This window comes from Piliocolobus tephrosceles, chromosome 1, assembly GCF_002776525.5.
Source record: "Piliocolobus tephrosceles isolate RC106 chromosome 1, ASM277652v3, whole genome shotgun sequence".
Taxonomy (NCBI): domain Eukaryota; kingdom Metazoa; phylum Chordata; class Mammalia; order Primates; family Cercopithecidae; genus Piliocolobus; species Piliocolobus tephrosceles.
Window position 1 is genome coordinate 199,367,924 of NC_045434.1, and position 23,398 is coordinate 199,391,321.

Sequence of the window (23,398 nt, forward strand, 5' to 3'; positions counted from 1 at the left end):
ATTTATTTATTTATTTATTTATTTATTTATTTATTTATTTATTATTTTTTAAAGATAGGATCTCATTCTGTTGCCCAGGCTGGAGTGCAGTGGTGCATTCACTTGCTCACTGCAACCTCCACCTCCCAGGCTCAAGTGATCCTCCTACCTCAGCCTCCTGGGTAGCTGGTACTACAGGTATGTGCCACCACAGCCGGCTAATTTTTGCAACTTTTGTTAGGACGGGGTTTCAGCATGTTGCCTGGGTTGGTCTTGAACACCTGAACACAAACAATCCTCCAGCCTGAGCATCCCAAAGTAGTGGGATTACAGGCATGAGCCACCGCGCCTGGCTTTTTTTTTTTTTGAGACAGAGTCTTACTCTGTAGCCAGGCTGGAATGCAGTGGCGTGATCTTGGCTCACTGCAACCTCCACCTCCTGGGTTCAAGTGATTCTACTGCCTCAGCCTCCTGAATAGCTGGGACTACAGATGTGAGCCACCACACCCAGCTAATTTTTGTATTTTTAGTAGAGATGGGGTTTCACCATATTGGCCAGGATTGTCTAGATCTCTTGACTACGTGATCCACCTGCCTCAGTCTCTCAAAGTGCTAGAATTACAGGCATGAGCCACCGCGCCCGGCTTTCCCTACTCTTAACTCCAATATTTTATTTTTTCTTTCTTTCTTTTTTCCTTTTTTTTTGAGACGGAGTCTCGCTCTGTCGCCCAGGCTGGAGTGCAGTGGCCGGATCTCAGCTCACTGCAAGCTCCGCCTCCCGGGTTTAAGCCATTCTCCAGCCTCAGCCTCCCGAGTAGCTGGGACTACAAGCGCCCGCCGCCACGCCCGGCTAGTTTTTTGTATTTTTTTAGTAGAGACGAGGTTTCACAGTGTTAGCCAGGATGGTCTCGATCTCCTGACCTCGTGATCCGCCCATCTCAGCCTCCCAAAGTGCTGGGATTACAGGCTTGAGCTACCGCGCCCGGTCTCTCTTTTTTTTTTTTGAGAAGGAGTTTTCACTCTTGTTGCCCAGGCTGGAGTGCAGTGGTGTGATCGCGGCTCACCGCAACTTCTGCCTCCCAGGTTCAAGTGATTCTCCTGCCTCAGCCTCCCGAGTAGCTGGGATTACAGGCATGTGCCACCATGCCCAGCTAATTTTTGTATTTTTAGTAGAGACCCGGTTTCTCCATGTTGGTCAGGCTGATCTTGAACTCCCGACCTCAGGTGATCTGCCTGCCTTGGCCTCCCAAAGTGTTGGGACCACAGGCGTGAGCCACCGTGCTGGCCAACTCCATGATTTTTATATAGAGGCATGCAATACATACTTGTAGAGTGTTGAATTCATGAGGATATAAGGTCTGAAATGTGGAGTGTACCTTTGATGACTACATAGCAGAACATTTGAAATATTATCCCAGAAAATACTGGGTGATAGAATCATTTCAAATTACACATTTAGGCCAGGTGCAGTGGCTCACACCTGTAATCCCAACACTTTGGGAGGCCGAGGTGGGCGGATCGCTTGAGGTCAGGAGTTTGAGACCAGCCTGGACAACATGGTGAAACCCCGTCTCTACTAAAAATACAAAAATTAGCCAGATGTCATGGCAGGCACCTGTAATTCCAGCTACTTGGGAGGCTGAGGCAGGAGAATCACTTGAACCCGGGAGGTGGAAGTTGCATTGAGCTGAAATTGCACCACTGCTCTCCAGTATGGGCCACAGAGTGAGACTGTGTCTCAAGAAAAAAAAAAAAAATTACATATCTGGCTCATGGGTTCTCATCTATGGACTTAAAGGAGTCTCTGAATGGAAGTAAGGAGTACTTTAACTTGGATGGGGGAAAAAAATAACATCTTTGTTTTCTTTAATATCTAACTGAAATTTAGCATTTTTCCCCATTATGAATGTAGATAACATATCACAGTAGAATTAGTAATACCTTTCCCCTTGTCACTAATAGAAATCATTTTCATATCACTTTATTACTGTCATGGATTTCTTGAAATATCACTTTACAATTTCTGTAGTTATTAGACCTGCTCTAAGATCTTAATAGTTATTGTGTTAACAAAGAAAAAGTTCCTGCCTGGGTAACAAGGTGAAACCCATCTCTGCAAAAAAAAAAAAAAAAAAAAAAAAGGCAACAATTAGCCCAGAGCAGTGGCCAGTGCTTGCAGTTCCTACAAGCCACTAGGGAAGCTGAGGTCAGAGGATCGCTTGAGCCCTGGAGGCAGAGGTTGCCATGAGCCCAGATTGCACCATTGCACTCCAGCCTGGGTGATAAAGGGAGCCCATCTTTAAAAAACAAACAAACAAAAAAATTAAAAAGTAAAAGCTGGGCCCGGCGCGGTGGCTCACGCCTGTAATCCCAGCACTTCTCCGAGGCGGACGGCTCACGAGGTCAGGAGATCGAGACCATCCTGCCTAATACGGTGAAACCCTGTCTCTATTAAAATTACAAAAAATAGCCGGGCGTGGTTGCGGGCGCCTGTAGTCCCAGCTACTTGGGAGGCTGAGGTAGGAGAATGGCGTGAATCCGGGAGGCGGAGCTTGCAGTGAGCCGAGATTGTGCCACTGCACTCCAGCCTGGGGGACAGTGAGACTTCGTCTCAAATAAATGAATAAATAAATAAAAATAAAAGTAAAAGCTTACTATACCATGAACGTGTTTTAAAGTATATTTCCTAATTGTATTTCAATATAAATGGTTTCTTTTGTATTGCTATGTATTTTATGTCTTTAAAAACTGAGAAGATATTCATAACTTTTACCAGACTTCCAAATGGCACAAAATAGGTTAAGAATTATGGTGCTAGAGGCAGATTTATGTGAAGCTAGTAAAATTTAAGCTTCAGGCTGGGTGCCTGTAATCTCAGCATTTTGGGAGGCCGAAGCAGAAGAGTCGCTCGAGGCCAGTTCAAGACAGGCCTGGGCAACATAGCTAGATTCCCTCCGCACTTCCTGTGTCTCTATTAAAAAAAAAGTTAAGCTTCGGGGTCCTCCCTCACTTTTACAATGCCCTTCCAAGACTCTGTTCCTAAATTTGTATTAGTCATTTAATATGATTTTTCTTAAAGACTCCCAACATTTCTCTTTCTTTCTTTCCTTCTTTCTTTTCATTTCCTTTCCTTTTTCCTCCCTCTCTCCCTCCCTCCCTCTTTCTTTCTAGAAGGAGTTTCGCTCTTGTCGCCCAGGCTGGAGTGCAATGGCGCACTCCACCTGCAACCTCCACCTCCCTGGTTCAAGCGATTCTCCTGTCTCAGCCTCCCAAAGTAGTTGGAATTATACGCATGCGCCACCACGCTCGGCTAATTTTTGTATTTTTAGTAGAGACGGGGTTTCACCATGTTGGCCAGGCTGCTCTCGAACCCCTGGGCTGAAGTGATTGTCCACCTCGGCCTCCCAAAGTGCTGGAATTACAGGCTTGAGCCACCGCGCCCAGCCTAAGACTCCTGGCATTTCTGTAAGTTTCACACCCCATAACACAAAACTTGGATCTACCCAGAGATTTAACTTGGTGGGCATTGCAGTCTGGGGTTGGGAAAAAAAGGGCTGGCACCACAGAAGTGAGTTCGGAAGGTTTCTGTGAGACGGAACAGGTTTGGACTAAGGACAGGGAATAAATCAGTAGGAATAGCAGGTGAGAAATAGGTTTAGGACTAGCAAGAATTAGTGTCCTTTGGGAATTACCCCTTTCCCCTGCATGGCTCTTTTGGCTTCAGAGATGGATATATCTGCTTTATTTTATGAATATCAAGTAGCTTCAAACCCTGTGGGAAAAAGGTTCCTGCTCTATCGCTTGTGTTATACATTGCTCTTGAGTCATTTTAACGATTTCCCTCACAGTCTGCCACCAACGATGTGTGGACGGCAGCCAGGGAGGGAAAGAGGCATTTTTCCGATCGTTCCAAGGAAAGAGTATCTAGACAAAATCCTCAGCAAAATGACGAGCCAAATCATTCTTAAATTGTGTGCTCACTAGAGGCGAAAAGATGACCGAAAGAGGCCCGAACGCGTGGCTATGGGCGTGTCTGGGGCGAACGCCGGCCGTGGGGGTGCGAGGGAGGACTCGGGGGCTAAGCGCGGTCGGTGGCGGGACGCGAGCGCCATGGCGGAGCGGGGCCAACGCTGACTGTAGGGGGCGGGGCTCCGGATGCGGCCACGCGGCGCGAGGCCTAGATTTTCGGCCTCGCATCGGCGGCAGACGAAGAAGGAGGAGCTTCGTCCACCCAGGACCCGGTGCCCCCAAGCCTCGCCGCCACCAAGGGCTTCCACCACAGACCCCTTTGTGTGCCTGCCCCCGCCTCGGAGGCGCCCCAGCCAGCGGCGCTGAGCACCCTCATTGGTTCAACCGACAACTTCATCGATTGGCTCTCGAGTCGTCCGGCGTGGTCCGTTTTGCCTCGATACTATTGGTCATCTGAGCTGCCTGTCAAGCCGCCTCGCCAAGCGATTGCCCCGCAGCTCGGAGTCCCTGGAAGCAGTTCCGGGAAACCCCGCGTGCTGCCGGGATCGCGTCTCTGTCCATGAGGGGGGGGAGGGGGTGGCGCGCGCGCCATTTCTAGTCGTTTTCAAAGCGCCTCGCGCTGATTCTCACGGGCCCGGCCGCCGGCCCCCGCTCTGCCCTGGTGAGTCTCGCGCCGGCCCGTGGGGGGAGGGGCCGGGAGCCCCGATCCGACCCAACTCAGCCCGGGCTCCGCGCCTGGTCCCGTTTCGTTTGCGCTCCGAAGCCCCAGGGTGGGGGTGGGGACGGGCTGGGGGCGGCTTTGGTCTAGTTCGGCCGCGCGGCTGTGGGCCTAGCCCGGCCGAGACGCCTCTCGCCCTCGCTCTTCCTCCCCCCGCCCCTCCAGCCCGCGGTCCGGCCCGCCTGGCGCTCTCCGCGCGGCCTGCCGGGGCGGGCCGTGCTTTTCCCGCCTCCGCCCGCTGCTCCATGCGGCCGGACCCCGCGAAGGGCCTGAGGCGCCCGCGGCCCTGCCGCTTCTCCCCGCCGGAGCCGCTTCGCTCCCGCCGCGGCCGGCCTAGCCCGAGTGGGATGTGCTGATGATCCGGACGGGCCTGAGGGGGTGGGGGTGGGGGGCGGAAGGCGGGGTGCAAATCCCAGGGTTATCTGAGCCGGGAGAAAAGTTTTGTGTGAGCAGAAACCAAAAGGCCGATTTGTGTGGGAAGCCTCCCTCCCCTCCCACATTCTGCATGCCGCGGGCTGAGATTTGAAGGAAAAAATGACTACTAGAGGCCGTGGAACTTAGGCTCCAAGCGGCGCCTGAAATGGATAATTCTGAGACTGTCAGAGGCGCACCAAATTGGAAAGGCGATCCTTTTTCTTATACGGTAGTAACCGTATTGCCAAAATTTTTAAAAAGCCCAGGGATTCTTGGAAGGTTCAGTCCTTTCACACTACCTGTTTGAGATTTTTGCAGTCCTCAAGTGGCTGAATTGATGTCTCATGAGTCAGTCGTAGGATGAGAGCTCGACACTGCTAAGCCATGAGATAACCGTTAGTCTCATTTCGTTGGTTCTTTTAAAGCCCGTCTCTTAATATGAAGAATTTGCACAGAGAGGTTCAGAAAAAGTCAGGGAGGCGTTAGTGCTGACATCCCGAATTTCCCAGCAGCCCTTTGAAATCTTTAAATGTCTCCTTTTTTTGCAAAAATGTTTAGATCAAATGACTCCCGTCACATTAGTATATTTGCTGCATCCAGAAATATGGTTTGGCTGTGTGGCATTGTGTTGAATTGACATGCGTTTCAAATGGTCTCATATGACATAAAAAGTCTTTTTAAAATGAGCACTTTGTATTTGGCTTGAAGAGAGAGGGCTTTTCTTGATCCAAAAGTTTTATTTTCTGGAATCTAATTATTTTACTTTTTTTGTTAAAATTTACAAACTTTTTTTGAAAAATTTAACCAATTTCAATATCAACTTGTAGAGCCTTTGCAATGATATGGTAGGCATAAATATTTCTGTCTTGTGCTTAATACACAACTTGTCTTTTTGCTTTACACATACTTAAAAACCCCACATTAACAGATGTTCATTGAACTATTCGGTTAAAAATTTGCCTCTTTTCTGTGACTAATAGTATTCCTAGGTGCAATGCTGTAAGGGTCTTGTGATACTGAGAACTTTTGAGTTCTGATGATCTTAAGGTAGTATGTGGGGATGGGGGAGCATGGGAAAACAGAACTATATGTTCGCAAGGAGATTTTGGGTTTAGGATGCATCTTTATAGAAATAGGTTGTGTTAATCAATAAACGTATTCATCTCACACAGTACAGTTTCTTGATCAAAAGTGTGACAGTTTCGAATGTTTCCGTTTTTGCTAGTTCATCAGAATTTGAAGCTTGCCTTGAGAAACATCCACCCAGAATTTAACCACAGTCTGCGTCTATTAAGGGCTATCGAGTCTTAATAGTGTTTTGTAATTGTGAGGAGTCATGTTATCTCATTTCCAGAGTAACCCTTTGCATTTTCCTTTCTTCTTCCTACTCTGTATTATTACCTCCTTCCCTTCTTGGTCTTCCTCCCTCTTTCATCAACTTCAACTAAATATCAGTGGACTCTGAAATGAAAAGAAGTTGTTTTAAGCCAGAAGACTGCACCTGGTGCATTTGCACAGTGTTCGATAAGCTGTCTGGAAGTGTGGTTATCTTATGTGTCTTAGTACTTTGTAGGAGACTTTTATTTTCTTTATAGATGACTAGGTGTCTTGAGTTTCATCAAGAAAAGTAGGCTTTTTCTTGAGATCTACCTTTATGTCTTTTATTTAGTATGTGTTGCAATGTCTTGTTCTGCTGCCTATTATCTTCATCACATTATAATTTCACCACAGACAAATGCACTTTAATTCCCTGTCTTTTGAGGCAGTATACAGACTGGCCTTGTATGGTTTATTATTTACTCTCTCTCTTCAGGGAATCAGTCCATTTCAGCATTACCTACAAGCTGAATGTACAAAATTATTTTTGGTAGGTTAATCTGAGAAATCTGGCTGAAGTTTAGCCTAATTAGGTAACGTTTTTTGAAATATTTGGAAGAAGTTGTCTATTCTTCAGTATGTTTTTACATCTTTATTTTAGTGATAACGAAAATTTCAACATGTACTTTTTTTTTTTTTTTTTAAGAAGCAACCTGAACTATAGCTCACTTAGTGTTTTATGTGGACTTAAAACAATTGTTTCGCTTTTAAACTTGGTCATTTTTTCTTTTAAATCTGTGAATGGGAATAGCGAATTAATCTTAGAACAAAAATTAATGTCAAGTTGGTTTTTTTTTTTTTTTGTTTTCATTTTGTGTTAAGTTAGGTGGAGAAAACCCAAACCACCACCATGTTGAACTAGAGAAAACAGGGCACTTATTTCACACCGATACTGTATTTGAAGCAGAGCCAGGAAAATTTGAAAGTCCTTAAATCTTGATTAAGTGGTCTGTGGGTGTTCATTCTGTTTTTAAACCAAAACTTTTTAAAACTGTGTAAGACCTGAGAGCTGAGGGGCTTTTAGGATTTTGTAGTGATTTTGATCTTTTTACCAGGACACAACAGCTGCTTTTGTTAATCAGCAGTTCTGCCTTCAGTAAATTAAAGCCTTTATTTTACCCAGTGTACATGAAGTTCCTTAAAGATCTAATGCTTCCATGTACATTTTCTATGGTTTCACAGGATTATTATTGCCAATTTAGGTCAGATACATCACAGGAGGAATAAATTATTTTGATAGAGGTTATTAGCAGCATGTATACAAATTAGTTTAGATAAATCATGCATTGTCCTACAAACTAGTTATTTCTGGCTTAATGTAATATAGCTCCTGAATTTTTTCCAGCAGCATAATAAAATGGCTAATCAGGTGAATGGTAATGCGGTACAGTTAAAAGAAGAGGAAGAACCAATGGATACTTCCAGTGTAACTCACACAGAACACTACAAGACACTGATAGAGGCAGGCCTCCCACAGAAGGTGGCAGAAAGACTTGATGAAATATTTCAGACAGGTATAATATGCATTTCTTGTTTCTGACTGGTTATGAAAGTGAGGGCAAACCACTTTGAATTTTATAGATTTTTAAGGTTAAATAATACTTATTGTTTCTGATCTGTAGAGCTGAATGTTTGTTACTTTCCCTTCATTGAAGTCATATTGGGTTTGACTTTGATACTCCTTATTTCATTATTTTGAAGCCTTCTTAGTGTTGAATATGCAGTCTTAGTTGTTTCAGAACAGCACATCAGTTTGTCTTAGATTTACCACCCATTAAAATGTATGTTTCTGCATACCAAATTTTACATTTTTTTCTTAATCGAAATCAGTCATCATTTTGCTTTTACTTTTCTACTTTTAGCTTCTTAAAGTGATTGTTAAATCAGCTTAGGTCTGATTAGGTGGCATAATAAGATGATAGTTAGACTGTATCGTCTGAAACCATAATAAATGTCAGACTCCTTGAGAGTTTGTGGCTTGTCTAGTTTCTAATAGAAATCCACATCTCTCCATAATTTGAAAGTGTTTGGTTTGTAACAGCTGCTTTTTTTTTTTTTTTTTTTTTTTTTTTAATCCAGAAGTGCCATGGTTAAGTGCTTAAGCAAATTTGAACATCTTAATATGGTTGGCTGTAAGTGGTTTGAAGTTTTAAAGAGGGAGAGAAATATTTACCCTTAGGGAGTGTTGTTCATAAATAAATGTGTCCTCCTCCTTTGGGGACATAGATGGAAACTTTCTTCCTCTGTGTTGTGTGTGCCTATTCAGATTCTGAGAGATAATTGAATTGTCTCACTCACAAATGTGTCTTAAGTACAGTAGTAACAAATAGCTGGGTTTTTTTTTTTTTGTCCTTAAAAAATTTTTAAATCTGGGAAGCTTAGTATAATTTTAGACATTAAAATGACTTATAAAAATGACTCCTGGGTCATGGTCTTATTTGAAAATCAGTCCTCAGGAACTTTCTGTGACATTCTGCCATAGAGAATTGGCAGTGATCTGCTTAGAGATGCTCTCTTGTAGAGTGTTTTGTTATCGGTAAGAGGCTGATGGTTTGGTCGTAGGCTTGGTTTGACAAAATGGATTGATGGGTGTCCTGAGTTGTGGCTTTGGGTGGTGGTATGGAATATTCAAGTAAGGCAACTCCAGTTATTTACACATGCTCATTTTGAGCTTTTGTAACAAATCATGGCAACTTTTTAAAAAAGTAACTTTGGAAGTGGCATTACATTTATTTAAAATTTACTATATGGAATAAAGTTCTTTTTGGCTTTATCAAAATGGAGTCACTTTTCATGTTCATATGAACTTGGGGGTTTTAATCTACAAAATACTTCCATTTTTACATTGGATCAATTCTGAAATACATTCCATGTATATAAATATGACATAAACTTAACAGACTTAAGAAATTATCTTTTAAACTTAGTAGATGTTCTGTGTGCAGTTGAATATACTACATATATGAAATGCAGTGTATATATTTTCTGTCGAGTTTACTTGTAAGTCCATAAAGTCTATATTGCCATTTGAAAAAGATTGTCATTCTTGACAGTCAGTGTGAATGCCACAACATCTTTTAAATCTCAGCTTATCACTTCAGAAAAACAAAGAATGCCTTAAAGTATGACTTTCAGAATTGATTAATCAAGCTGCATTTGCATTTGTAGAAGTTTAAAATTATGCCTTTCCTCATTCTGACTGCAGCAAAGTGGATGATCAGATAAACAAATGCTTTTCGGTTTATCTTTGGTGTTCAGGAGAGAAAGTCTTTTGACACTTTTTGGAGAGTGGAAAGAATTACTTAGTAAAATTTGTTTTCACATTTTCCTCCACCTCTTATGTGGTTAGCATCAACTGTAACCGTCTGTAATCTGAAGGTTTATCCTTGGAAAATACAGTGTATTCTTATCACTCTAATATAAACCAAAATTTGTTATATTAATGCATAATCTGTAATACAGTATGTACGTCAGATTTAACCTTCAAGACTTGTACCTTTGGGGGAGTGGGAAATGGATATTAGGATTGGGGGGGGTGGGGGCGCGGTTTGTGGATATGGAGATTGAAATTCATGCTTTTGGTTGTTGACATTTTGTCTTTATTTTCATATTTGTACTGGACCTTTCTATGTAATATTTGGATAGCTGTGTATATGCATATAGTTAAATGAAAATATAGTTTGTTAGTGATCATATTGTATATACCAATTCTTGATTAAACATCAGTAGAGCTTAGATTACCCCTTTTGTTGCAATAACGTTACCCCTTTTCAATTTAATTTTTAGGATTGGTAGCTTATGTCGATCTTGATGAAAGAGCAATTGATGCTCTCAGGGAATTTAATGAAGAAGGAGCTCTGTCTGTACTACAGCAGTTTAAGGAAAGTGACTTATCACATGTTCAGGTAAGGTCATTACTCAGAAATGTCTTTGAACAATTAGTGATCTGAGATTATTTTACTGTTACTTTTTTTTCCTGTGGAGAAGTGGTGTTTTTTGTTTGTGACTACCTCTTCTTTTAAAAAATTAGTTTAAAGGAAAGAAAGATCTACTTGTGGCAGAGTTTCAGAAGCACAAGTATAAAGCAAAAGTTTCCTCCCACCCCCTTGTGCAGTGAGTTATTTTAAAAACTTAAAATTAAAGCCAAGTTTTGATGGTTGTTACTATAGGTTTTTACATGTTACTCAGCTTTTTAACATTTGGGGGTTATTTGATCCTGTTTTGTTACCTTGGAGGAGAATGTAGGTGGGAGGAATAGTTTCAGACATCTGGCAAAGACAGTCTAGATGCAGTCACATAACAAATGGAAGACTATGTTTTCCCAGGGTAGAAGGTAAGCTCCCTGAGGTCTATACTGCCTTACTGCTGTCTGCTCCAGTCTCTGGCACATAGTAACCACTCAGCAAATACTTGTTGAATGAATCAGTGAATATTTTGTTAAAATCCTGGTTTTCTGAAATTTATATTTAATTATGTATCTGATCCTTCAAAGATTTTTGGTGATTCTTTTTATTGAATTACTTGTCTGTTCTAGAACAAAAGTGCATTTTTATGTGGAGTTATGAAGACCTACAGGCAGAGAGAGAAACAGGGGAGCAAGGTGCAAGAGTCCACAAAGGGACCTGATGAAGCAAAGATCAAGGTAAAACCTGACTTGGGTAGTTGTAATGAAATTGCATTTAATGATGAGGTCAAATGCTTCTTTCCATGTTTCCTAGAAAGTTTCACTTTTTTTTTTTTTTTTTGAGACGGAGTCTTGCTGTGTCGCCCAGGCTGGAGTGCAGTAGCGCAGTCTTGGCTCACTGCAAGCTCTACCTCCCGGGTTCACACCATTCTCCTGCCTCAGCCTCCCGAGTAGCTGGGATTACAGGCATGCACCGCCACACCTGGCTAATTTTTTGTATTTTTAGGAGAGACAGGGTTTCACCATGTTGGCCAGATTGGTCTCTATCTCCTGACTTTGTGATTCGCCCACCTCGGCCTTTCAAAGTGCTGGGATTACAGACGTGAGCCACCACGCCCAGCTGAAAGGTTCACTTTTTAAAACTGGTGTTTAGAAGTGAAATAATTTAGAGGAATTACATAAGAAGGATAATTTTGGGGGTCAGCACTCAATTGCATGTTTAATGAAAAGCCCTAATTCATGCTCTTCCTCATTCCCTGTTTTGTGGTGATGAATGACATATATTTATTGATGCTTCTGCTGGTAGTTTCTTGGATTGATCCAGTAATGTCTCTTGGTTCAGTTATTTTCCAGCCACTTTGTTTCTTTTCTCTTGATAAAAAGGTGTTGTTACAACTGCTTTCCTCCTTTGAATTTTTAGTTACCTCAGTTACCTCAGTTTCTTTATTTGTAAAATGGGAATAGTAATAGTGACTACCTCACAGAGTTATTATAAGGAATAAATGAATTAACATAAAGCACTTAGAATAATGCCTGGAATGTAGCAAGAACTATGTAACAGTGAACCGTTAGTATTATTACCATTTTATTACTTAGATAAACAGCTTTGAAAGGTATATATACAGCTTTTAATGAAAGACCAGTGAACCTAATTCGTTAGTTAAATGGATGTTCGTGTCTTGCTATAGTGATATACTTTTTTTTTTTTGAGACAGAGTCTTATTCTGTGGCCCAGGCTGGAGTGCAGTAGCACCATTTCAGCTCACTTCAACCTCCGTCTCCTGGGTTCAAGCGATTCTCCTGCCTCAGCCTCCTGAGTAGCTGGGACTACAGGTGTGCGCCACCACACCCAGCTGATTTTTTTTTTTTTATTTTTTGGTAGAGTCGGGGTTTCACTGTGTTAGCCAGGCTGGTCTCGAACTCCTGACCTTGGGGGATCTGCCCATCTCACGCTCCCAAAGTGCTGGGATTATAGCACTCACATGCTATAATGAGCCACCGTGCCTGGCCTGTGATAGACTTTTTGATTAGAAATAGTTATTTGGTGTTGAAGTTATTTCTATTATTATTATTATTTCTATTATTATTACATTGTAATATGTAACGAAATAATCATACAACTCACCATAGTGTAGAATTAGTGGGATCCCTGAGCTTGTTTTCCTGCAACTAGATGGTCCCATCTGGGCATACTGGGAGGTAGTGACAGATCTTCAGGCATTAGATTCTCATAAGGAGCATGCAACCTAGATCCCTTGTATGCGCAGTTCACGATAGGGTTCACGCTCCTATGAGAATCTGATGTGGTTGCTGATCGGACAGGAGGCGGAGCTCACAGCTCAGGCAGTAATGCCAGCGATAGGGAGGATGAGGAGCAGCTGTAAATACAGATGAAGCTTTGTTCTCACTTGTCCACCACTCACCTCCTGCTATGCAGCCTGGTTGCTAACAGGCCACGGACCAGTATGGGTCTGTGGCCTAGGGGTGGGGGAACCCCTGTTTTTTTTTTTTTTTTTTTTGAGACGGAGTCTTGCTCTGTCGCCCAGGCTGGAGTGCAGTGGCCGGATCTCAGCTCACTGCAAGCTCCGCCTCCCGGGTTTACGCCATTCTCCTGCCTCAACCTCCCGAGTAGCTGGGACTACAGGCGCCCGCCACCTCGCCCGGCTAGTTTTTTCTATTTTTTAGTAGAGACGGGGTTTCACTGTGTTAGCCAGGATGGTCTCGATCTCCTGACCTCGTGATCCACCCATCTCGGCCTCGCAAAGTGCTGGGATTACAGGGTTGAGCCACCGCGCCCGGCCGGGGAGCCCCTGTTTTACATTACATTTATGGCTCTGTTTCAGTCAAAGGTAGAAGAATGGAAGGCCGAAGGTATGCATCCCTGTGGAATCCTAGTGTTCACTGAACTTGATGATATCTAAAGTCTCTTGCCGTTCTGACAACGTGTGATTTTAAAAACCTGGCCGGACACAGTGGCTCACGCCTGTAATCCCAGCACTTTGGGAGGCTGAGGTGGGCGAATCACGAAGTCAGGAGATCGAGACCATCCTGACTAACATGGTGAAACCCCGTCTCTACTAAAAATGCAAAAATTAACCAGGTGTGGTGTCCCATGCCTGTAATCCCAGCTGCTTGGGAGACTGAGGCAGGAGAATGGCACGAACCCGGGAGGCGGAGTTTGCAGTGAACCGAGATCACGCCACTGCACTCTGGCCTGGGTGACAGAACAAGACTCTGTCTCAAAAAAAAAAGTACACCAGAAAGACAATGGGGGCTGGGCACAGTGGCTCGTGCCTGTAATCCTAGCACTTTGGGAGGCCAAGACAGGTGGATCACTTGAGGCCAGGAGTTCCTGACCAGCCTGGCCAACATGTTGAAACCCCATCTCTACTAAAAATACAAAAATTAGCTGGGCGTGGTGGTACATGCCTGTAATCCCAGCTATTTGGGAGGCTGAGACAGGAGAATCGGTTAGACCCGGGAGGCAGAGGTTGCAGTGAGCCGAGACGGTGCCACTGCACTCCAGCCTGGGCAACAGAGTGAGACTCCATCTCAAAAAAAAAAAAAAGAAAAAGAAAAGAAAGACAGTAGGAAGAAATGGATGTGAGAGTAACAGTAAATGAGAGAAGCTGCATGGAGGTAAGACTTAATGCTTAATTATTTTTTTAAGGATAGAGAACATTTTATTTGAAAAGACTCACCAGTAGAAACGTGTGGGGAACCAGTGTGAATTTTGACTTTGTGTTACCTAACCATAAAAATATATCTCCTAGGAAGTTGGAGTACTTTTTGGAAAAGATTAATATACTGATGCTTGTGTGTTAGATTTAGTATTCAAGTATAAAGAGATGTATAATTATCTCTAGGCCTTGCTTGAGAGAACTGGTTATACTCTGGATGTAACCACAGGACAGAGGAAGTATGGTGGTCCTCCACCAGACAGTGTGTACTCTGGCGTGCAACCTGGAATTGGAACAGAGGTAAGTGTTCTTTAGCTGTTTACCAAGATCTTTCCAGTTTGGAAAGTGTTTTATATACTATGCAGATACTGTACAGATGGGGGAAAATTCTTGATCCCTTTCAAAGTTTAGCTGTTGTTATTTTTTAGATATCTATGTGTATTTTGCTGCCATGATGAGGATGGATAATCTTGTGACTGGTAGATACCCAAATACTTTATATAGGAATATAATACAGAGTTCTTGGAACAGGTTGCTAAAACCATGCTACTAGCAACACACCATTTTAGATACTTGGAGTAAAGTTATTTGGAAGACACAATTGCTTTATTCTGTTTTTTTTTTTCCCCGCCCCTGAGATGGAGTTTCGCTGCTGTTGCCCAGGCTGGAGTGCAGTGATACAGTCTCGGCTCACTGCAACCTCCGCCTCCTGGGTTCAAGTGATTCTCCTGCCTCAGCCTCCCAAGTAGCTGGGATTACAGGTGCCCGCCACCACACCTGGCTAATTTTGTATTTTTAGTAGAAACGGAGTTTCACCATTTTGGTCAGGCTGGTCTTGAACTCCTGACCTCAAATTATCCACCTTCCTTGGCCTCCCAAAGTGCTGGGATTACAGGCGTGAGCCTCCACACCCGGCTGCTTTATTTTGGTTTTTGCTTTTTGGGGATTGTTTTTGTTTCTGTAGAGACTAGGTCTCACTATGTTGCCCAGGCTGGTCTTGAACTGCTGGACACAGGCAGTCCTCCCGCCTTGACTTCCCAAAGTGCTGGGATTACAGGCATGAGCCACAGTGCACAACCAGGTTTTTTTGTTTCTGTTTTCTTTTTGTTTTGTGTTTTTTTGAGACGGAAGTTTTGCTCTTGTTGCCCAGGCTGGAGTGCAATGGTACAATCTCGGCTCACTGCAACCTCCACCTCCCAGGTTCAAGCGATTCTCCTGCGTCAACCTCCCAAGTAGCTGGGATTACGGGCATGCACCACCACACCTGGCTAATTTTTTGTAGTTACTAAAGACAGGATTTCATGATGTTGGTCAGGTTGGTCTTGAACTCGTGACCTCAGGTGATCCACCTGCCTCGACCTCCCAAAGTGCTGGGATTAGAGGCATGAGCCACTGCGCCCGGCCAAGGTCTTTTTTTTTTTTTTTTAATGTCAATAATTTAGAACTGTGCTTATCCTCTCCCTTGCCTCACCTATCGCTCAGAAGGGACATAGTATTTACATAGAGATATTATTGATGGGTGTGGATTGCACAAGGGAAGAATGTGGAATCAGATAAAAGATTGAGTATGTTAGTCCATACTTGAACAAAGAAGCAACTCTTCCTCCGTGTCTTCATAAAGATTTTTCCATTGTCTTATTGCTAGCCTGTTCTAATCCCTCCCTCCCTTCCTCCCTCCCTCCTTCCCTCCCTCCCTCCTTCCCTCCCTTCCTCCCTCCCTCCCTTCCTTCCTTTTCCTTTTCCTCTTTTTCTTTTTCTTTCTTTTTTTTTCTTTCAAGTCGGAGTTTCACTCTTGTTGCCCAGGCTGCGGTGCAATGGTGCGATCTCAGCTCACTGCAACCTCTGCCTCCCAGATTCAAGCAATTCTCCTGCCTTAACCTCCCGAGTAGCTGGGACTACAGGCGCCCGCCACCATGCCTGGCTAATTTTTCTATTTTTAGTAGAGACAGGGTTACGCCAAGTTGGCCAGGCTAGTCACGAACTCCTGCTAATCCTTCAAATGGAGAAAACTATGTGCTGAAAAGTAACCTGTTAAACGAGTGACCTTTTTTTTTAGAAACAGTCTGTTACCCAGGCTGGAGTGCAGTGGTATGATCATAGCACACTGCAGCCTCAAACTCCTCCTGACTCAAGCAGCCTTCCTGCCTCAGCCTCCCCAGTGGCTGTGACTACAAACTCATGCCACCAAGCCCAGCTATTTTGTGTTTTGCTCTTGTTGCCCAGGCTGGAGTGTAATGGTGCAATCTCAGCTCACTGCAACCTCTGCCTTCCGGGTTCAAGCGATTCTCCTACCTCAGCCTCAGTAGCTGGGATTACAGGCATCTGCCACCACACCTGGCTAATTTTGTATTTTTAGTATTTTTAGTAGAGGAGAGGTTTTTCCCTATTGGTCAGGCTGGTCTCGAACTCCTGACATCAGGTGATCCTCTTGCCTCGGCCTCCCAAAGTGAAGCCCAGCTATTTTGTTTTTTTAATTTTTTGTAGAGACAGAGTCTCCCTATGTTGCCCAGCTGGTCTCCAACTCATGGGCTCAATTGATCTTCCCACCTTGGTCTCCCGAAGTGTTGGCATTACAGGCGTGAGTCACCATGCCTGGCCTAATAAACTTGGAGATAACCAATTTGAAACAAATAGTTGATATGTTAATTGTAAAACACCTATATATTCTCTCAGATTGCATTGTTCCTTTAGAAGAAAGATGCATTCTTCTGTATGTTAAATGTTATATACAGCAGATATGATTCCAGCAAAATCCCTATATGAGATCACTAGCCTAAAACCACTCCTGTCAAGCGATTACTTTCAGCAAAATCCTAGTGTAAAGTTTCAGATTTCTCTCATAAAGTTAGATTTCATGAGATTGTGCAAGTATTTGTTGATAGTTTTGAAAATTCAAGAAAAATAGATTTTTAATGTGTTGCTAGTAGATGTAATAAATTGGTTTTAATTGTTGTGATTTTTGATGTGAGGTTTGGTTTTTTGTTCTTTTATATTTTCTTTCAGTCATCATTAAACCTTTTTAGGACTTGATTGAGGAGGTTGAAGTTAAGGTCAGTGCCTGAGACTGTGCAGTATTAAAATTATGAGAGGATTATGATATCTCATTTTTGGATAAAATCTGTAAATTAACCCATTAGATGAGCATCCATTAACAGACATTGGTGCTAAGTGTTCTGAGATGAGAAATATACAAGGATGATAGGTAGTAATTTTGAAATTGTATATATATATATACATTTTTTTTTTTTTTTTTTTTTTGAGATGGAGTCTCGCTCTGTCGCCCAGACAGGAGTGCAGTGGCTGGATCTCAGCTCACTGCAAGCTCCGCTTCCCGGGTTTACGCCATTCTCTTGCCTCAGCCTTCCAAGTAGCTGGGACTACAGGCGCCCGCCACCTCGCCCGGCTAGTTTTTTTGTATTTTTTAGTAGAGACGGGGTTTCACCATGTTAGCCAGGATGGTCTCGATCTCCTGACCTCGTGATCCGCCCGTCTCGGCCTCCCAAAGTGCTGGTATTACAGGCTTGAGCCACCGCGCCCGGCTGAAATATATTTTTTAGTTGTAGTATTTTTGTATTCTTCAGCTAGTATTGTTAAGCTGCTTTGGGAAGCAAGTTCTGTTTTTGTTTTTGTTTTTTTGAGATGGAGTCTCACTCTGTCGCCCAATCTGGAGTGCAATGGCACTATCATTCACTGCCACCTCTGCCTCCCAGGTTCAAGAGATCCTCCTGCCTCAGCCTCCCAAGTAGCTGGGACTACAAGCACACACCACCATGCCCAGCTAATTTTTGTATTTTTAGTAGAGACAGGGTTTCACCATGTTGGCCAGTCTGGTCTCAGACTCTTGATCTCATGATCCACCCGCGTCAGCCTCCCAAAGTGCTGAGATCACAGAGGTGAGCCACCTCGCCTGGCCAAGTTCTGTTTTTATTTGTTTCCATTAATATAAGCAGGATTCATGGAGGTCATGACTGTATATATTAAATTCTTATCTGTTTGCAGAGTATACCACTGATGTTTTGCAGAGTAATGAAAAGAAATGGTAGATTGAGATCTCATTCTTTGGCTTATTCATGGTGGTGAAGAACCCCAGTGTATTTAACAGAGACCTAAAGTATATGACTTTGTGGCAGCTGAATTTTATTATGTGTAAGAAACTAATACGTTTGCAAGATAGCAAATGTAAGTAGGAGCTAGATAATGTAGGAATCCTAATTGATAACCAAAAGACTGTTGACTGGGTGTGGTGGCTCATGCTTGTAATCCTAGCATTTCAGGAAGCTTGAGGCAGGAGAATCATTTGAACTCAGGTGTTTGAGACCAACCTGGCTAACATAGGGAGACCCTGTCTCTATAAAAAATAAAAAATTAGCCAGGCCTGGCAGCATGCGCACAACTGTGGCCTCAGCTTCTTGGGAGGCTGAGGTGAAAAGATCAGTCAAGACTACAGTGAGCTGTTACTGCGCCGCTGTACTCCAGCCTGGGTGACAGAGCAAGTACTTCGTCTCAAAAGGGGGCAGAGCTTGCAGTGAGCTGAGATCCGGCCACTGCACTCCAGCCTGGGTGACAGAGCGAGACTCCGTCTCAAAAAAAAAAAAAAAAAGAAAGAAAAGACTGTTGGATGACTTGGTTACTTCCTTTATTACTGTTGAAGTACTTGATAGATAAATTGTAGACAGCTAAAACTTTTTCTGGGTCTTCATGGCTGATAAGTGAAGAAAGAAGTGTTATTATGGTATTCACTAGATTCTGTTAGTTCTGAAAGGGGAGGAGGGTTACCTGAAGATGACTGAGTGCTTACTCTGAAAGGGCTCACATGGATCCAGAATGACTCAGGACTAAAAAGTTAATAAAAGGAAAGTATTCCTATTTCATTTTAGTTAATTAAAAATTGAGCTTAAAAACTTTAAAAGGAACAGTGCTGAATTAGTTTTTGAAAACTTTAGCCTTTTAAATTCTTTTTAGGTCGTAAGTTAAATTGATCTTGAAATAAAGATATTCCTGTTTCGTAGATAAACTAGTGTTTTTGATTCGTGGTCTGTTTCTTCACAAACTCACATGACTATAGTATTGGGGACTTTATTGGCCACAGATTTGTTGATGTTTCTTCTATATTTATTTATTTATAAAAAGAAGGTCTCACTCTTGCCCAGGCTGGAGTACAGTGGCACAGTCGAAGCTCACTGCAACCTCAAACTCTGGGCTTAGGGGAACCTCATGCCTAAGCTTCCCAAGTAACTGGGACTACAGGTACATGGCACAACACTGAGCCAATTTTTAAAATTTTTTATAGAGGCAGGGTCTTGCTTTGTTGCTCAGGCTGGTTTCAAACTTCTGGGCTCAAGCAGTCCTCCCGCCTTGGCCTCCTTGAGCGTTGAGTTTACAAGTGTGAGTCACCATGCCCAGCCCGCATGAGGACGTTGAGACTCATTGCTTAAGAAACTTGGCCAGGTGCGGTGACTCATGCCTGTAATCCCAAAACTTTGGGAGGCTGAGGCTGGCAGATCACTTGAGGTCAGGAGTTCGAGACCAGCCTGGCCAACATGGTGAAACCCCATCTCTACTAAAAATACAAAAATTAGCCAGGCATGGTGGCACATGCCTGTAATCCCGGCTACTCAGGAAGCCGACACAGGAGAATTGCTTGAATCCGGGAGGCAGAGGTTGCAGTGAGCTGAGATAGCGCCACTGCACTACAGCCTGGGGTACAAAGCGAGATGGCATCTCAAAAACAGCAACAACAGAAACAAAACTTGCTCAAGGTAACTAAAATGTACATTTGAATTGCATATAACCGAAAACTCACTGTTGCTCACATTCTTATCACCTGCATAGCTATCACCCTACTATACCAAGCCACTTTCATCTCTTTTCCCGATTGCCCTGTTCACCTGATTAGTCAGCCTATTTCTCCATACAATCCATTTTCTACCCACTTGCTGAAGTGTATCTTTTAGAACATAAGTCATACCCAGTCATTTTTCTGCATTAAACTGTCTGATGGCTTCCCAACACATCTGAGAGCAGAAATGCCTAACCATGGTTTAACTTACTCTGGCCCTGTTCTCTGTTTTCCACCCACTGTCACTTTCATTCTGGCCATTGGCCTGTATGCTGTTCTTCAGATATGTTGAGTGTACTCCCGTCTCACTTCTCACAGCCTTTTGTACTTGTTCCCTCAACTTGGAATGCTCTTTCTTCAGATTTTTTTTTCTTTTCTTCTCTTTTTTGAAACAGAGTCTTGCTGTGTTTCTCAGGCTGGTCTAGAACTCCTGGCTGGCCTCAAGTGATACTTCTGCCTTGGCCTCCCAAAGTGCATGAGACAGTGACCCCTCACCTTCCTCAGATTTGTACTTAATTTTCTCTTAGATCTCAGCTCAAATTTACCCCTGTAGGGAAGCCTTCCTAGTGAAAACACAGCCCCATCATTTATCCCCTCTTCCTGTTTTTTCCTTGTTCTTAACATTTAATACCTCTTAAAATCATGTAATCACTATATATTTATTTATTTAAGACAGAGTCTCACTCTGTTGCCTAGGCTGGAGTGCCATGGCATGATCTCCACTCACTGCAACCTCCACCTCCCTGGTTCAAGTGATTCTTCTGCCTTAGCCTCCCGAGTAGCTGGGATTACAGGCTTGTGCCACCATACCTGGCTAATTTTTGAATTTTTAGTTACAGAAAGGGTTTCACCGTATTAGCCAGGCTGGTCTCAAACTCCTGACTTCAAGTGATCTGCCCACCTCGACCTCCCAAAGTGCTAGGATTGCACACATGAGCACCATGCATGACCCATATTGTTTACTTTTTTTATTTTTGTCTGTCTCTCTCAGTAGAATATAAACTTCATTAATGCCTAGACTTTGTCTGTGGTAGTCACTATATTTCTAAAATCTAGAAAAATATATGGCACATGAGTCCAAGGTATGTCTAATTCCTTGTCTCATGAAAGATTTGTATTATACAAGTTCTGAGTAGGGCGGGAGCCATGTGTTTGTATAGGCTAGTTATTTACATGGAGCAACTTCAAGCAGGTACTTTAAAGATTAATTGGGTGCTCGCTTCGGCAGCACATATGCTAAAATTGGAACTATACAGAGAAGATTAGCATGGCCCCTGCGCAAGGATGACACACAAATTCATGAAGCGTTCCATATTTTTACTAGAAATACCATTTGACCCAGCCATCCCATTACTGGGTATATACCCAAAAGATTATAAATCATGCTGCTATAAAGACACATGCACACGTATGTTTATTGTAGCACTATTCACAATAGCAAAGACTTAGAACCAACTCATATGCCCATGAATGATAGACTGGATTAAGAAAATGTGGCACATGTATACCATGGAATACTATGCAGCCATAAAAAAGGAAGAGTTCATGTCCTTTGTAGGGACATGGATGAAGCTGGAAACCATCATTCTCAGCAAACTATCACAAGGACGAAAAACCAAACACTGTATGTTCTCACTCATAGGTGGGAATTGAAGAATGAGAACACTTGGACACAGGAAGGGGAACATCACACACCGGGGCCTGTTGTGGGGTGGGGGGAGGGGGGAGGGATAGCATTAGGAGATATACCTAAGGTAAATGACGAATTAATGGGTGCAGCACACCAGCATGTCACATGTATGCATATGTAATAAACCTGCACATTGTGTACATGTACCCTAGAACTTAAAGTATAATAATAATAATAAAAGATTAATTGGATATGGGTGATAATGGGAGGAATTGAAAACGTCTGCGATGTCTGTTTATAGAAGTAGTTCCTCAGTCACCTGGAGGTGGGGGCTATGAGGGGAGAGAAACAGAAATTATAGTCTTCTAAAGGTAGATGGGGGCAATCAGAGGAGCCAGTTGGCAAGGCTGGGTTTTAATCATTTTGATTTTTAGAAAAAATCATTTGTTACAAACATGTCTTCATCACAGATTTCAAGGTACAAAAATGAGGTTGGTAAAGTATTCTGAATACTTAAGAAAAGTTTTGATGGTGGTAGTTGCATCACCAGTATTAATACTTGTAGAGAACACAAGGATGATGAGAACTGAGGGGGAAAAGACCTTTTTTTTTTTTTTTTTTTCCCTGAGACAGTTTCACTCTTGTCACCCGGGCTGGAGTGCAGTGGCGTGATCTCAGCTCGCTGCAATCTCCGCCTCCCAGGTTCAAGCAATTCTCCTGCCTCAGCCTCCCAAGTAGCTGGAATTACAGGCGCCTGCCACCATGCCTGCCCAATTTTTGTATTTTTAGTAGAGATGGGGTTTTACCATGTTGGCCAGGCTGGTCTTGAACTCCTGACCTCAGGGATTCCTCCCAAAGTGCTGGGATTACAGGCATAAGCCACTGTGCCCGGCCCGGAAAAAGACTTTTGAATTTGGTTATTAGAAGTTTATTAGTGACATCTGGGTACACAGTTCGAGTTAGAGGAAGAAGCCAATTATAGAGGGTTAAAGAGAACATAGATGGCGTGTGCTCTTCCGAGTATGTTTTTGTTAGAAAGATGGTTCTGCAGGGACATCACTTAAATCACATATAACAGTATCTTGTATCCCTAATTGTCATGATGCCATAGATGTCTTATTTATACTTCTCTTTGGCTTCACGGTATTAAGCATGTAGCAGATGTGTTGAAAATAATAACTGTGTGAGTGAAAAAAAAACGTACAGATGGTGTGTTCAAAACAGGCCAGGTGCAGTGGCTCATGCCTGTAATCCCAGCACTTTGGAGGGCCAAAACAGGAAGATCACTTGAGCCCAGGAGTTCGAGACCACCCTGGGCATCATAGCGAGAGCCTCTCTTTACCCCCAACCCCTACCCCCAGATATTAGCTGGGCATAATGGCAAGAGCCTGTGGTCCCCACTGCTTGCGAGGCTGAGGTGGGAGGATTACTTGAGTCTGGGAGTATGAGGCTGTAGTGAGCCATGATCATGCCGCTATGCTGCAGCCTGGGCGACAAGATGAGACCCAGTCTCAAAAACAAGCCAAACCTTTATCAATGAAAGGAAATAAATATAATACAAGCTAAAGTGAGGGGTGTGTTGTTGTATTTTGTTTTTGGATTGTTTGGAGACAGGAAGGAACCAGTGGGAAGGGAAGGATGGTATTAAGCAAAATATGAGAGTTGAAGGAATAACGGTTCGCACTTGTTTCCAGAAAGTTGTAAGAAGAAATGGGCTTATTTATTGGGGTTAAGGAGTTAACCTTAGAAAGGAGATAGATCTCTTTCTCTGAGGTGCGATAGAAGTGAAAGCAGACATAGTGAGAGGTAAGAATATGAAGAAACCAATGACTTTCTCAGGTGATATCCTTAGGATGAGGTTTAGTGAATGAGGATTGGGGACCTTAAG

General features: G+C 43.1%; 1 protein-coding gene and 1 non-coding gene across 7 annotated transcripts in view; both read left to right on the top strand.

Annotated features, from left to right (window-relative positions):
* Window positions 1-4,174: 4,174 nt before the first annotated feature.
* The window catches only part of HNRNPR (heterogeneous nuclear ribonucleoprotein R), a 37,340-nt gene continuing 18,116 nt past the window's right edge, over window positions 4,175-23,398 (top strand). For 2 of the 6 annotated variants that reach the window (XM_023219697.1, XM_023219700.1), the window contains exons 1-5: window positions 4,175-4,609; window positions 7,803-7,971; window positions 10,244-10,362; window positions 10,992-11,099; window positions 14,228-14,341. In XM_023219697.1, the coding sequence (XP_023075465.1) occupies window positions 7,815-7,971; window positions 10,244-10,362; window positions 10,992-11,099; window positions 14,228-14,341 (498 nt within the window). In that variant the 5' untranslated portion in view covers window positions 4,175-4,609; window positions 7,803-7,814. The remainder of the gene's footprint in view (window positions 4,610-7,802; window positions 7,972-10,243; window positions 10,363-10,991; window positions 11,100-14,227; window positions 14,342-23,398) is intronic. The other 4 variants (XM_023219696.1, XM_023219698.1, XM_023219701.1 and 1 more) reach the window with 2 other exon arrangements.
* LOC111547833 lies at window positions 21,093-21,199 on the top strand. The gene has a single exon (XR_002733252.1). It is a non-coding gene; the product is annotated as a U6 spliceosomal RNA (small nuclear RNA).